Raw genomic sequence first — 14,500 nt, forward strand, 5'->3', positions numbered from 1 at the left:
GTATTCCTCAATACTAGTAGCCGCAAAAACAAACACCTGAATCTGATCGAGCATCTAGACCCAACTACTATGTCCCAGAAAAAGAGAAGGCAAAAGAACATGTTGAATGACACGATAGCAATGCAATCAGTTAATCAAGACTGTGAAACTTCATAGGACAAATGACTTGCTTTTTTCAACAAATAAACTGCAAGGGAAAAAAGGTGGTTAAGTAAGTATTAGAGATTAAAAGAATAAGAGATATATCAACAAATATTATGTGGACCTTGTTGTATCCGGATTTAAACAAATTAAAAGTAAAAGTAATTTAAAAATTTGTTATAAAATTGAAAAACTGAACACCAACTAGATACTTACTTAAAAATTATTGTTTAAATTGTTTTAATGCGGCAAAATGATCTGTGGTTATCTTTTTTAAAGAGACGTTAACAGTTAAAGATAACTACTAAATTTATTTAAGTAAAGGAAGACCCACGGGTGGTATACTTACATTGTAAGCCACATAGGTCCACTTTGACACTTTGACCGGAACCCACAGCGGCGTCACTAAGGGAAAGGAAATTCATTTGTTTAGCTTGGCTTTTTATATTAAATAATTTATCTTATTAAATAGTGGTGAAATATTTCTCAACCAGCAGTTTTTGAAAAAGTGGTTTCCTGAAGACTGAATATTTTAAATTAGAAAGTCTCGTGAGATAGTCTCTATGTGCTCATTACTAACTAGCATTCACATCAAATAAAGCACTTTAAATTGACTTGGTGTCCTTAACTCTAAGGAAGTATCAAGAGAAGAAAGTCAATATTTCATTTCCCAAACAAGACAAGTAATGAAGTACAGTATGACAGGTATTACATATAAAAGCAAAATTTACCAGCTAAAGATATGCCTGTTAATCCAAAAGAAGGTCGAAGAATGACTGATACTGAGAAACTGAGCAGAGCACTTATGTTATGCCATTGTCAGGAGAACAGAGACACTGAGCTTTAGCTTTAAACATTTTCTACTTGTTATGCTATTTTCAGGACAAAAATTTTTTTTACCAACAACACCTTATAAACTGCTTTTCTACTTTTTCCCTTCCCTAACTAACAACCTCTTAGGAAACCATCTTAGAGACATTAATCCTATGTAATAAAGAGGTAATATGCAAATTGACCATCACTCCAACACACAAGATGGCTGCCCCCATGTGGACACAGGATGGCCACCACAAGATGGCCAGCAGGGGAGGGCAGTTGGGAGGGACCAGGCCTGCAAGAGAGGGCAGTTGGGGGGTGACCAGGACTGCAAGGGAGGGCAGTTGGGGGGAACCAGGCCTGCAGGGGGGGGGGGCAGTTGGGGGGTACCAGGCCAGCAGGGGAAGGCAGTTAGGGGTGACCAGGCCAGCAGGGGAGGGCAGTTAGGGGTGATCAGGCAGGCAGGGGAGCAGTTAGGGGTCGATCAGGCTGGCAGGGGAGTGGTTAGGGGCAATCAGGCAGGCAGGCAGGCAAGCAGTCGGGAGCCAGCAGTTCTGGATTGTGAGAGGGATGTCTGACTGCGGGGTCCCAGATTGGAGAGGGTGCAGGCTGGGCTGAGGGACACCACCCCCACGTGCACGAATTTTGTGCACAGGGCCTCTAGTAAAATATAACAGGAATACCTGAAGTATCGCAGTTTCAAAGATTTTTGTCTGCTAATAACAAATTTACCTAAAAATAATAATTAAAACTCTACTTAAATTTAAAAATATGAAAACCACTAACCTGTTAAGTCAGAAATTATTGCTGGTTTTTCCTCAAAGTGTTTTGCTGGGTGTCTTATAAAGTGGTGATTCAAAACCGACAATTTCTTCTTGGGATTTTGAGTTATCTAGAGAGAACATGGATACATTCTGTACCCTTTCATATCCTGGTGATAATTCAAAGAAACTTTGCTTCGAGTAACAAAGCTAAGAGCCAACGGTTCCTTCCTGTTCTAAGTGCTTAACATGTGAGCGCTCTAGGAGACAATAACCTTCTTATCTGTATTTTAAGTGTGAGGAAGTGAGAGCACAGAGAAATATTGGAACCTGCCCACGGTCACGCTCCCAATGAGAGCTTGGACCAGAGCTCACACACAGGCCGTCTGGCCCCAGAGCCCGTGCTTTGAACCATGATGCAACAGTGCTCTCCAACAACAGAGGAGGACGAAACACATTAACATGTACAGAACCAGAGGGGAACGCCAGGGGTTCTCCAGTCTAGTGAATCCAAGCCCCTAGTTTCCCAGCGCAGATCAGTGCCAATCTCACAACACAGAAGTCAAGTGGTCACTAGAGAAAACAGAGCTGTTCTTCCTTGGAAACTCCCCTGCACTCGGTTCTACTGACTTCCCCTGCGTCAAAATATCATGCGTTTCATGAAACGAAAATGCAAGCAGACAACAGGAACTTGCCTGTTGTTTTAAAATATCCCAGCACAATAAAATGTCGGCCACTTTGTATCAGCCCCTCCCTTGAAAAAAATGTACTGGGGCATAAAATTCCTCTGGAATCTACCACTATTCAATTCTCTAGCTAGGGCCTGAGGCCCCGACAGGGAAGTGATATTCTCAGCAACCACACAGTGACCGGATGATGAAGAAATGACGGCGAGGAACCGGGTCTGTTCAGTTCCTCAGAAGGCACTCAGTATTTGCTTTAACGTTTTGAACTCAGTACTTTCCCAAAGAGTACATTCCAATTGTAACAATTCTTACCAGGAGAATGTCCTGCCCTATGTAGAGCAAGTACTGACTCCTTGTTGCTTTGATATATTAGGTTGGGGGACAGTCCTTCAAAAAATTAAAGACTGTTATGTCCCTCATCCAATAAAACAATTCTTGTATAGATCGAACAACTTCAAAAACATCGAGTGTTTTGCACAGAACTGTTTCAGATCCCTCTCCACTTTGCCTGCCTTCCTTCCCGGGATAAACTCAAGTTTGTTAATGTCCCCCCCTTAAAATAGGATGTACAAAATAGAATATAATTCTCTCGGTATTGTAGAGTGGAGGAAAGTGGAATTTAACTTCACTGATGCAAACGCTATAGTTCAATCAATTCAGTCTAATACAAAATTAGTTTTGTGGTTTTTTTTTTTTGTTTTTTTTTTTTAAGCAGCCACATCTGATTGCAATCAATTAAAGCCACAGGTCTTTCAACCAAAATTTCAGTTAAGTCATCTCTCCCATCCTTATTCACTCTCTACAGGGGTGGGCAAACTTTTTGACTCGAGGGCCACAATGGGTTCTTAAACTGGACCGGAGGGCCGGAACAAAAGCATGGATGGAGTGTTTGTGTGAACTAATATAAATTCAAAGTAAAGGAGCGGAGGGGAGAGCAAGAGAACCCTCCGCTCTTTCGGCTCCACGGGCCGGATAGAACAGCCGAACGGGACGGATCCGGCCTGCGGGCCATAGTTTGCCCACGGCTGCTCTAGAAGATCCATCCACTCACGTTCTCAGCTCCGATGTGTCTGCAGATGACCCTCAAAAATGACACTAATTCTGATCCTGGGGACCTTGTGTTTGGGAATGATTATGGTGTGAGTTCTAGTTTCCCTGTATGCCTGCTTTTCCTCCTAGATTACATCCTTCCTGACTAGCAATCATATCCTAACATCTTACTGTCTAACATGTAGTCCAGTCCATTATATATAATGAGTTTGTGAAACAGAACTCCGTTTCATAATATTTTGATTCTTAGCATTATTAGTTATCAAAAGCTTCTCATTTGTCCCTTAAAATGTGTCTATAATATACTTATCCTTACAGAATTATAATTTATTATACACTAGCATTAGAGTTTTCTCATCTTAGAATTTAATGGAACACAAGATTTGATTTATTCAACTGTAGATCTTTGGATCCTATCAGAAAGCTCAAGATGCTTTCTCAAAAAAAGTTAAACAAAAATGTCTAATATGATAGATCTTGAGATCTATAATACATTACTAAAAATGACAAAATAGCTAGTAATAAGTATTTCCCTTAATTAAAGCTAAAAGACTATATATAAAAATTTAAACAGTAAAGGAGCAGAACTGGGGGAAGATTTAAGGAATTTTTTATTTTCATTGCATTTTTTAAAAACTTTTATTGCATTTACTTGGGAGGGAAACATTGGTTAAAGAGGACCTATGTTTCAAGTGTACAATTCTATAATACATCTTCTGTATATTGTACTGTGTGTTCACCACCTACAGTCAAGTCTCCTTCCATCACAATGTATCCCCCTCACCCACTTCTACCTCTCCCACCCTCTTTTTCCTCCACTGCATTCTATTATTATTAGTGGTCAAAGTATTATCAGATAAAAATAGAGATATTTCCATTTTGAAAGTCATTATAAGTCATCATAAGGTGTAGGCTTCTAGTTGCATCAAAGTATAAAATGTATTAATTCCACCACTGCTGCCACCAAGCTCTCACTTTACTGAAATCATTGTTAGTTTAAGAATACATACTTGCTTAGTGTCAGCATCAATCAGATCAAAGAATGCTCGAATTGTAGTCAACTGCAACTGTTTACACCTAAAGAATAAGATGTGTTACAAAGAAAACTTTCTTTAAAAATATATTTTAGATGAAAACACACATAATTCCATTATTTAATCAAATATCTGTGGTTCCTTTAATGCTGTAAACGCTAAAATTATTTAAGAAATAATTATTATCAATCACATATCTTAAAGTTGAAATGTATAAAAATGAAGCAAATTAAATCTTTCTGAATGTTTGACCGTAGACCTGTTTGGGTCCTTCTATCTCCCCTACATTTCCTTGTCTGCCCAACTATAGGTGTATTCTACCCATCTTCACACGCCTGCGCTGGCTGGTTCTTGCAGACACCACTGACCACAGAGCCAGAGGAAGGTGAAAAAGAGGATCTTTAAGCCAAAACACAGAGAGATAAGATCCTAGGGTCTAGGTCAAGCATGTCAAACTCACATGCGGCCCACAACGAATGTTTTTGCGGCCCAACCAATATAACGGTATGTAAGAAACGTTTTAACAGGACTTTTACAATATCCTGTTATACTAACTAGAGGCCCGATGCACAAAATTCATGCAAGAGGAGGCCTTCCTTCCCCTGGCTACCGGCACTGGCTTCCCTCTGGCACCTGGGACCTGGGCTTCCCTTGCAGCCCCAGCTTCGTCCAGAAGGTCATCCAGAAGGATGTCCGGTCTAATTAGTATATTATGCTTTTATTACTATAGATTATTAATAACTCACTACAATGTTCGCTAATGACTGATTACTATAATCATGTTGTATTCATTTCCCTGACTCACCTTACACACAGGCGCACCATTTCTCTCCACTAATACTAGTAGCGAATATTTTAGTAGCGAATATTTTGTGTTTGGTGTGCACAACAGGAAATACTTCGCTTTTGGAGACCAAGAAAAATAGGTTTATTTGTGTTATGCTTATTAATTTGTGCAGTTATTCAGTGTCTGGTAAGAATGTTCAAGAAGAAATATTAATTTTTATTAAAATGTTCTATTATTTTATGTTAAAGATTACTCATTTATTTCAGCCCTTTGTAATCAGTATGCCTCTATCAAAATAAACCTACGTTTCTATGAAAATTGAAGCTTTTGTTTTTTTTGCGGCCTTACACCTTGTTTATTTGGCCTGTGTTAGCCTTTGAGTTTGACGTGCTTGGTCTGAGTATTTCCTGACCTATATTTAACCTCTTCCTTTATTATGTTAAGGGTAAATCTATTTCCTACTAGGTGTTCATGTGCTACTCTAGAATAACCAATGCTGCATCCATCAAGTCCCTGAGTTTGGTGACTGGCCGAGAGCTCCAATGTCCTACAAGTGCCTTTGATTCTGCCCAAATATGACAAACTAAAATTTTGATATTTGACATGAGCTTCATTTGAGACTGATGCTACTGGTTCTGAGATGATGACCTAGATTGTCAAGGAAACCCTGGTCACACTGAGACAAGAACCAAGTTTAGAGTTCTAAGCCCCTAAATTGACCTGTCTCCCAAAATTATCTATACTAATAAAAGTATAATATGCTAATTAGACCAGATGTCCTTCTGGACGACCTTCCGGACAAAGCTGGGGCTGCGAGGGAAGCCCAGGTCCTGGGTGCCTGCCAGCAGCCGAAGGGAAGCCTGGGTCCTGGGTGCCTGTCGGCGGCCGGAGGGAAGCCTGGGTCCAGGGTGCCGGTGGCCAGAGGGAAGCCGGTGCCAGCAGCCAGGGGAAAGAAGGCCTACTCTTGCACGAATTTCGTGCACTGGGCCTCTAGTTTATGAATGAAGCTCTAAGATCGTTAATGAGCTAATCAATGCACCGCTGAGAAAAGAGGACCACCATGAGCCCACAGAGTACGTTACACTGACATACCACACAATGGAGAGGTGGTCTGTGGAGACCCAGGTCTTAGGCACTGCTGAGCTCTGAAATGAAAGAGACAAACAAAAAAATCTAACTTAAGAAAAGCACATTCGTTATCCTCCAAAAGGCTTGAGATGCTTACAAGCTAATATTTAGAAACATGAAGCATTAGTTTCACTACGTTATGATGCACAGACATTTTTAAATGATGCATTCTTTGTAAAAGATGATCCAAAAAATATGAAGGTATCTCCTGCATAAAATAATTCTCTGTCATTACTGCTTAGTCACACTTACATTATCCTTTAAAAATTATTAAAGCACCCAGATTCCTTTCTGAGTTTAATGCCTAACTCTTTTACTCTAACAAGAGGCCGAGTTTATGATTCTTTAAAAATCCTAGTTTATGGGTAAATTACAATAATATTGTAGTTCTGACTAGATTACCACTTGGTAAAGTCTAAGATGTTACTTCTTAATCAGAGTGTGCCTGAGAAATGCTTAAGCCTGAGAGATTTTCCAAAAGGCATAGGTCTGAGATCACAGTAACAAAATTACCAATCAGACTCTCACAAGTGGGGTCCAGGCTTACTTATACTGAAAAATTCACTAGCTGAATTTTTACTCATTAGAGACACAAGGGCAAAGGCTGCTAAAAATGTGCTATTTGCAGAAGGCTTTCTGACAGTGCCATAACACCCTTCAATCAGGCTCTGAAGGGGGAGGAACCTATAGCTTACTTGTTGAACCTAATAAAACATTAGGTATCTTATTCACGAATTCCTGCTGGCAGCTTACTTAACAAGTTAAGAGTTCACTGTAGTTCTAAGACAGTGGTCGGCAAACTGCGGCTCGCGAGCCACATGCGGCTCTTTGGCCCTTGAGTGTGGCTCTTCCACAAAATACCACGTGCGGGCGCACACGTACAGTGCGACTGAAGGAGTACCCTAATTAAGTTAATAACAGTGTAACTACCTAAATAGTTTAAGTTTAAAAAATTTGGCTCTCAAAAGAAATTTCCATCGTTGTACTGTTGATATTTGGCTCTGCTGACTAATGAGTTTGACGACCCCTGTTCTAAGATGACGCTAGGTGCTTAGTAGAGTAAGAACTCAGAGTAGACAGCAACTCAGCACTACCAAGAACATAAAACGGGCTCGCATCAGTGCTGGAGCTAAAAAAGGGAAAGGCAACACAAACCATAAAGGTATTTGCTCATGATCTTGTTGAAAACTTCTGAATGTCTACCCAAATCCATTCCTGCCTTCTTGCACAGCTGGCTAGATACACCTCTTGGCCTCTCCTACTGTAAGGTGCGACTAATTTTCCTCTAATAGCATGTGAACAGGAGTGATGTGTGCCATGTCCAGGCCTGAGTGCTCTTCTTCCCCCTTCTGTGGGTGGAATTAGTGACGATGAGAGCAACCTCAAAAGTAAAACCTTCAGGCAAGGGGTGGCCACTGTCAGCCTAGGTCCCTCAGGAGGCTGGTGCTCCTGGTTCTGAACACCACCCACCAACTTAAATACACGCCAAGGGCAGTTACAGGAGTAAATGTAAACCTCTACCAGGTTGACGTGCCATCCATCCCTGCACGAGTATACATAGCAACAGGTTAGCCTCCCCTACCAATACAGCTGGGCTCTCAAACTTCAGTCATTTTCCTAGCCCCAATGGATGTAAACGTCACTGAACTGTTCTTGAGATAACCATTAAAACACGGTTACATCTTCATAATTGTTTTTTAAGTGAATGTACTTAAAAACCCTAGACTATTTGGGAGCTAAAAAACTAAAGCGAACTCAAGTAATAAAATAACCAGCTTTGAGAAAATGCCCTAAGAGTAAAAATATTTTCTACAGAAATACAAGCTGCCTTGAAAACAATACATTATCAAATGGGTTAGGGAACAGGGAAACACACACACCCACACACAACCACATACACACAGTTGGAAAGACCAAAGCCCTTTACAAAATAAGCTGCAGGATGTGGTATCAGTACAGCACCATGGGCCAGACCACGCCCAGGAAGTAAGCTATATGGTATGACTGACGACTACATCTGTGCTTTACAGAGTTGACATTTCATGTTTTGAGGGATTCCAGCAAATATCTGCCCCAAACATTCAACATCAAAATAAGATTCATACCAATAATGAGGTGTGAGAGATTTACCAATTTTGTTCCAAAGCTACTATGGCTAAACCACAACTCCAGTTATAAGACAATGGTGGGTAAGAGCAGATGAGCTTAATGATTTCTGTTCTAGGTATGGCAGGCACTCAGTAAATCCTGCTTCATGAACGCACAGCAATCTAAGGCAGAGCGAGAGGAGCCGAGCAGAGGGGATCTCCGAAGGGAACGGCCAGGTAACAAAGCAAAAGGAACTATGGATATTTGTAGAAACTAAGTTCTAGTTGAAGATGGCATGTATACTGAGTTTAAAAAGTCAAGATCTTAACTGAAGACTTCAAGGTTAAAAATACAAGAAATAAGTCCTAAAAGGAAACTTGAACTCACTTACAGAGGCTACGTGTCCCAGTTAAAGACCACGTACTTGAGGTCCTAGCAGGGAAGAATAATCAGCAAATGAATTAATCAGGGTTCTGTTTATACTTCAAAGCTAATTTTTTATTTTAGAATTGGTAAAACGTCATTCAAGCTCAGCAATCCAGAGTATGTGGTGTGTTTACTATTCCACTCCCACCGCAGACAGCATAGCACCCATATAACAGAGGCCCTGGGACATCAGTTCACACTTCCTGAAACTTACAACTCTCATCAATGGATGGGCTCTTGTATTTTGAACAAGATGCAATTATTTCTCATAAATAAGAGTTCTTTTCATAAAGTCTCTAAGGTCGTTCTTAGTTTCTATGGACATAGGCATCCATGCCTCTGCCTTCCCAACATGTCATATTCATCCATTCATCTTCTCTGCCTCTGTCTCTCTCTCCTACTCTCTCTCTCCCCCCATCTCACGCACACGTGTGCGCGCGCGCGCGCGCGCGCGCGCGCGCGCACACACACACACACACAAGAGCACAATGGCAGCACTACGCCAACCCAGCAGTCATTTCCAAGCAGCACATGTTACTTCTCCATTCATGCCCCACTGCGTTCACCATGCTACTATGTCAGTAGAGTCTTTAAAAAAGATTACCACAACAGATAAGGCACTGGTATGATGGCTTAGTTTTGGTAGAAAAGTCAGTCCGGAACGAACTTGGTAATCCCGGAATCCTCCAGCTACAGAAAGCGTGGTTAAATTTATGTGTCTAGCATTTAGAATCCAATAGTTGTTTACAGTCATATAAAAATCTGGTAGGAAAAAAGACACATTAAAAATTAGTGGCCATTCCCTGCAACAATATACACTGTTATATCCATTATATGTCTTTAATATTAAGATTAAACAGAATTTCTAAGCCATCTGAACTATAAATAAAAGTTTTACCACAATTAAGATAATGCAAATTTTTATAGGGTAAGAAGTAGAGTAAATTTACTGATCGGGAAAAGAATTATTTCTCTCTGAAGATTTTCTTCTATTCAGATAAAATTGCAACAAGCAGTGAAGATACTATTTGACTTTAATAAAAAGGTGAAGACAGGCATTTAATTCTTATCCCGTGACACTATTTGATTACATGACAGCAATCATAAACTTGTACTGTTCATTTACAATTCCCTGCAACTTTATGGCATTATCCATATTTTATTTCTTCTATTGTAATAGGGTATCTAAATTAAGAAGCAATATCTTCTATAATAATAAAAGCGTAATACGCTAATTAGACCGGACAGCTGGACAACCTTCTGGACGAAGCCGGGGCTGGAGGGCTGAGGCAGCCACCACGGCTGTGAGGGTCGAGGCCCTTGCACAAACTCCGTGCATCAGGCCTCTCGTAGCAGATAAAGTTAAGGGCACAGGGCCAGGAACGAGTCCACCAGGGTCGAGTACCAGCTCCACTATTTTCTTGCCACGTAACTTTAGGCAAAAACGTTACCTTGGGCTTTTTTTTTTCTATCCATAAACAGGGGGATAACAATGGTCCTACCTCAAAGGACTATAAGGATTACGTGACAAATGGACACATCAGGCGAAGTCTTTAACACAATACCCCAAACAGAGTAAGAGCTCAATAAATATTAGCGATTGTACCTCACCGCATGCAGTGTTAGCAGAACTCTTTGTTGAAAAACAAGACATCCCTAGTATTTTACTTAAAAATAAGCTTACTTTGAATTGAATCCTGGCAACTTAACCAAACACAGAAGTTTAAACAAACTTTAAGAGCCAGGGAGTCATCCTTAAGGATAACTGAGCAGAAGCCTATTTGCCTAGGGACGACCAGACCTGCCATCACGTTAAGGTGCCACCGACAGAGAAAACGCACAGCAGTTTCAACGAGGAGCTGAAGCTGAAAGTCAGAGGCAGAGGAGGAGGTGAGCTGCAACAGCTGCTCCCACAGGGATGCACCGGTAGCGCACTCTAAAGGGAGCAGCTGCACGGATTTGTGTTCATGTCAACGACCCAGGAGGCCAGTCAGTGTTTACGTAACCGCACTCACCTGTAATGAACCGGTCTAGGGGCATCACGGGAGCCACATGCGGGGTGGCCTGTGTAATAAGAAGATTCAGCAGATCTTGTTTAAAATTTTTCAGTGTAAGCAATGCCCTTGCAACCAGGCCACCCATAGAATGACCAATTATCGCCACACTTTTTGGAGCAAATTCTTGGCCCTATTAAAAAAAAAAATCACCAACACATAATTAATGGTATCATACAGATAATACTAAATACTTCTAAATATGAGCAATTTTATAGAAAAAACTAGAGGTCTAGTGCACGGATTTGTGCACGGGTGGGGTCCCTCAGCCTGACCTGCGCCCTCTCGCAATGTGGGACTCCTCGAGGGATGTCGGACTGCCGGTTTCGGCCTGGTCCCCGCAGGCCAGGCTGAGGGACCCCACTGGCCAGGATGAGGGACCCCACTGGTGCACGATTCCATGCACCATGCCTCTAGTATGCATATAAGATCTATGGTTAATCTCTTCCTGCCCTCCCCCCTTCCCCCTTCCTCTGAGATTCATCAGTCTATTCCATGTTTCCATGCCTGTGTATTGAGCATCTGCCCCCTGGTGGTCAGTGTGCGTCATAGCTACCGGTCGAACAGTCCAAGGTCGCTTAGGCTTTTATATACATAAACTATTTATCTAACCTCCTATCATAAGATACAGAAACACATTTTCATATACTTATAATTAGTGTGTACATACTATTTTGTGTTCTGCCAAACATTTTTTAAAAATATTTTTTAATTGATTTTTTACAGAGAGGAAGTGAGCGGCATAGAGAGTTAGAAACATCGATGAGAGAGAAACATCGATCAGCTGCCTCCTGCACACCCCCCACTGGGGATGTGCCCGCAACCAAGGTACATGCCCTTGACCAGACACAAACCTGGGATCTTTCAGTCTGCAGGCTGACGCTCTATCCACTGAGCCAAACCAGTTAGGGCTGTCAAACATTTTTAACAGCCATGCTTTGAATTTCTGAACCAAAATCAGAAAACTTGGGTCTAGCAAATCATGTTTCACTATTTGTTATATTGGATGTAAGAGTTGTAATTATATGTGGTGCATACCAGAATATTAAATTTTATAGGGTCATTTATTAACAATTGGAAATACCACAGAAAAGCTAGAAAAATTATGGTTGCCATAGCAATATACTACTGCATCATAATGACACATCTCATCAAATCATTTCCCTATTATGTACCTGGGTTTAAAATAAACCAATGTTCTATAACATTTATTCACTGACATATTTTATTTCTTAAATAAGTAGCCTATCTGCACTAATAAAAGAGAAATATGCAAATTGACCATCACTTCGCGACACCCACCAGCCAATCAGGAGTGAGTACGCAAATTAACCCAACAAAGCTGGTGGTGCCCCCCCCCCCCCCCCGGGCAGCACACATACAGGCCCAGAGCGGCCGGGTGGGGCGGGACACCTGCTATGAGGGGGAGGGCGGGGGGCAGAAGGAGCTACAGGAGCAGCGCTCCGGCTGGAGCAAAGGCGGAAGGCGGCAGCCAGAGCGAAGGCCTGGGTCCCAGGTGCCGGAGGAAAACCAGTGCCGGGAGCCAGGGGAAGGCCTATTGCATGAATCTTCGTGCAATGGGTCTCTAGTGTAATAAAACCCTAATATGCAAACTGACCGAATGGTGGAACGATCAGTCACTATGATGTGCACTGACCACTGGGGGCAGATGCTCAATGCAGGAGCTGCCCCAGACCGGGAGCAGCTCCTGAGTTGAGCGTCTGCCCCCCGAGAGGGAGGCGACCAGTGGCAGAGGGGGCAGGGCCGGCCAGCGGGTGGCACCAGGCTGCCAGCCAAGGCGGGTGCCAGCCAGGCCTTCCGATCGCCCCACCCTTCGGTCGCCCCACAAATTGCCCCTGATCGCCGGCCAGGCCTAGGGACCCTACCCTATATATTGGGAACAGTCTCTTAGAGTTAAAAATAAAACCTGGAAAGGCCGCTCTAACACTGAAAAAACAGGGTGATGCAGCGATGACATGCATGGACTCTGACTTGCACATTTTGTGGTCAGCCCTGCTTCTGACACTTATAACTGTGCGACAAAGCCAATTACTTAACTTCTCTCTGCTTCCGTGTTTCCACCCATAAGATGGGGAAAATGGTTCTACTGCCTCAGAAGGATCACGTTATGTACTACTTTTTATAATCAGGACAAAAAAAATGTAGCTGCCCACACAACAGCAAGATGCCTTTCACCAGTATGGTCACTGGTGCATGCAGCGTCCCGGATGGCGAGAGGGATGTCCGAATGCCAGTTTAGGCCCAACATCCCCCGAGGGGTCCCAGATTGCAAGAGGATGCAAGCTGGGCTAAGGGACACCCCCTGCCCCCGTGCACGAATTTCATGCACCAGGCCTCTAGTCGCATTTAAAAAAACTTCTTCTGTCTCCACACAGTATCCTCAGTTCTACGACCAAACTTCTGCCCCTCCATACCGGTCCTTCATCTCTGCCTTCGCTCCTGTTCGTTTGGATAAATGGGCCCTGTGCAGAAAACAGTTAACACAGCAGGCCTGACACTGCTATCCTCAGAATGGACAGCATTGAGTTTGGCTCTGCTCTGCAATCCGGGACCTTAGATTTTGGGAGGGTTCCCATCATCCCCTAAATCAGTGGTCGGCAAACTGCGGCTCGCGAGCCACATGCGGCTCTTTGGCCCCTTGAGTGTGGCTCTTCCACAAAATACCACGGCCTGGGCGAGTCTATTTTGAAGACGTGGCGTTAGAAGAAGTTTAAGTTTAAAAAATTTGGCTCTCAAAAGAAATTTCAATCGTTGTACTGTTGATATTTGGCTCTGTGGACTAATGAGTTTGCCGACCACTGCCCTAAATGATAAAAATGGCTCACCATGCCAAACCTGTGCAAACAGTATCCTTTATGCTGATCACTCCTGTCCTCTGGTTGGGGTTTTGGTACATGGTGGGCAGAGGGTGTTTATATAACCAGCCCCCAATAAAACTCTGGAGCAGTGACGCTCTATTGAGCTGCTCTGAGACAACATCCTCAGCATGTCCTTCCTGGGGTCACCTGAATGCCCAATGTGGTCAATAGGCCTCTCCGCTCTAGCCGGTCAGAACTCCTATTCCCACACCAGGTGGCCTCTGCAGTCTCAATTCAGCTCACGCTTCCCCAGCAGCTGTTTCCTGCCAGGACTTGTGCTGGGGCACAGCAAGGGAAGAAGTGGCTCTCCCAGGTAGCAGGCATACTTTACCTCTGACACTGTTTAGAGCTGCCGGCACAGAATGACTGTCGGCCTGTTTTACTGCTCTTTTAAACTGCACCTTAGGAGGACACACCCATCGCTTCCTCCTTGGTATGCCACTGCCTGGTACTACTTCCTGACCTGTGCATACACAGCGTAGCATTCAAAGACCGAAAAATGCAAATTTCAAGAGCGCCTATCTCTGCCTAATTTTCTTCTTTCCCACCACGCTGGTCAGAAATCTCGCTAATTTTTCAGTAGCCCCCAACTCCAGTCTCTGCCTTCTTTGGCTCGGTGATTCCATGTGCTGGCTTGATCTCCACCTGTT

The 14,500-nt window shown here is 42.8% G+C and overlaps 1 protein-coding gene across 2 annotated transcripts in view; it reads right to left on the reverse strand.

Annotated features, from left to right (window-relative positions):
• PGAP1 (post-GPI attachment to proteins inositol deacylase 1) overlaps nt 1-14,500 on the reverse strand; it is a 46,030-nt gene that overhangs the window by 23,164 nt on the left and 8,366 nt on the right. For both annotated transcript variants that reach the window (XM_080670080.1, XM_080670079.1), the window contains 6 exons: nt 10,933-11,104; nt 9,522-9,679; nt 6,368-6,420; nt 4,465-4,531; nt 1,744-1,849; nt 491-546 (listed from right to left, as the gene is read on the reverse strand). In XM_080670080.1, the coding sequence (XP_080526206.1) occupies nt 491-546; nt 1,744-1,849; nt 4,465-4,531; nt 6,368-6,420; nt 9,522-9,679; nt 10,933-11,104 (612 nt within the window). The remainder of the gene's footprint in view (nt 1-490; nt 547-1,743; nt 1,850-4,464; nt 4,532-6,367; nt 6,421-9,521; nt 9,680-10,932; nt 11,105-14,500) is intronic.

Source organism: Plecotus auritus (genome assembly GCF_963455305.1).
Source record: "Plecotus auritus genome assembly, chromosome: 5".
Classification (NCBI taxonomy): domain Eukaryota; kingdom Metazoa; phylum Chordata; class Mammalia; order Chiroptera; family Vespertilionidae; genus Plecotus; species Plecotus auritus.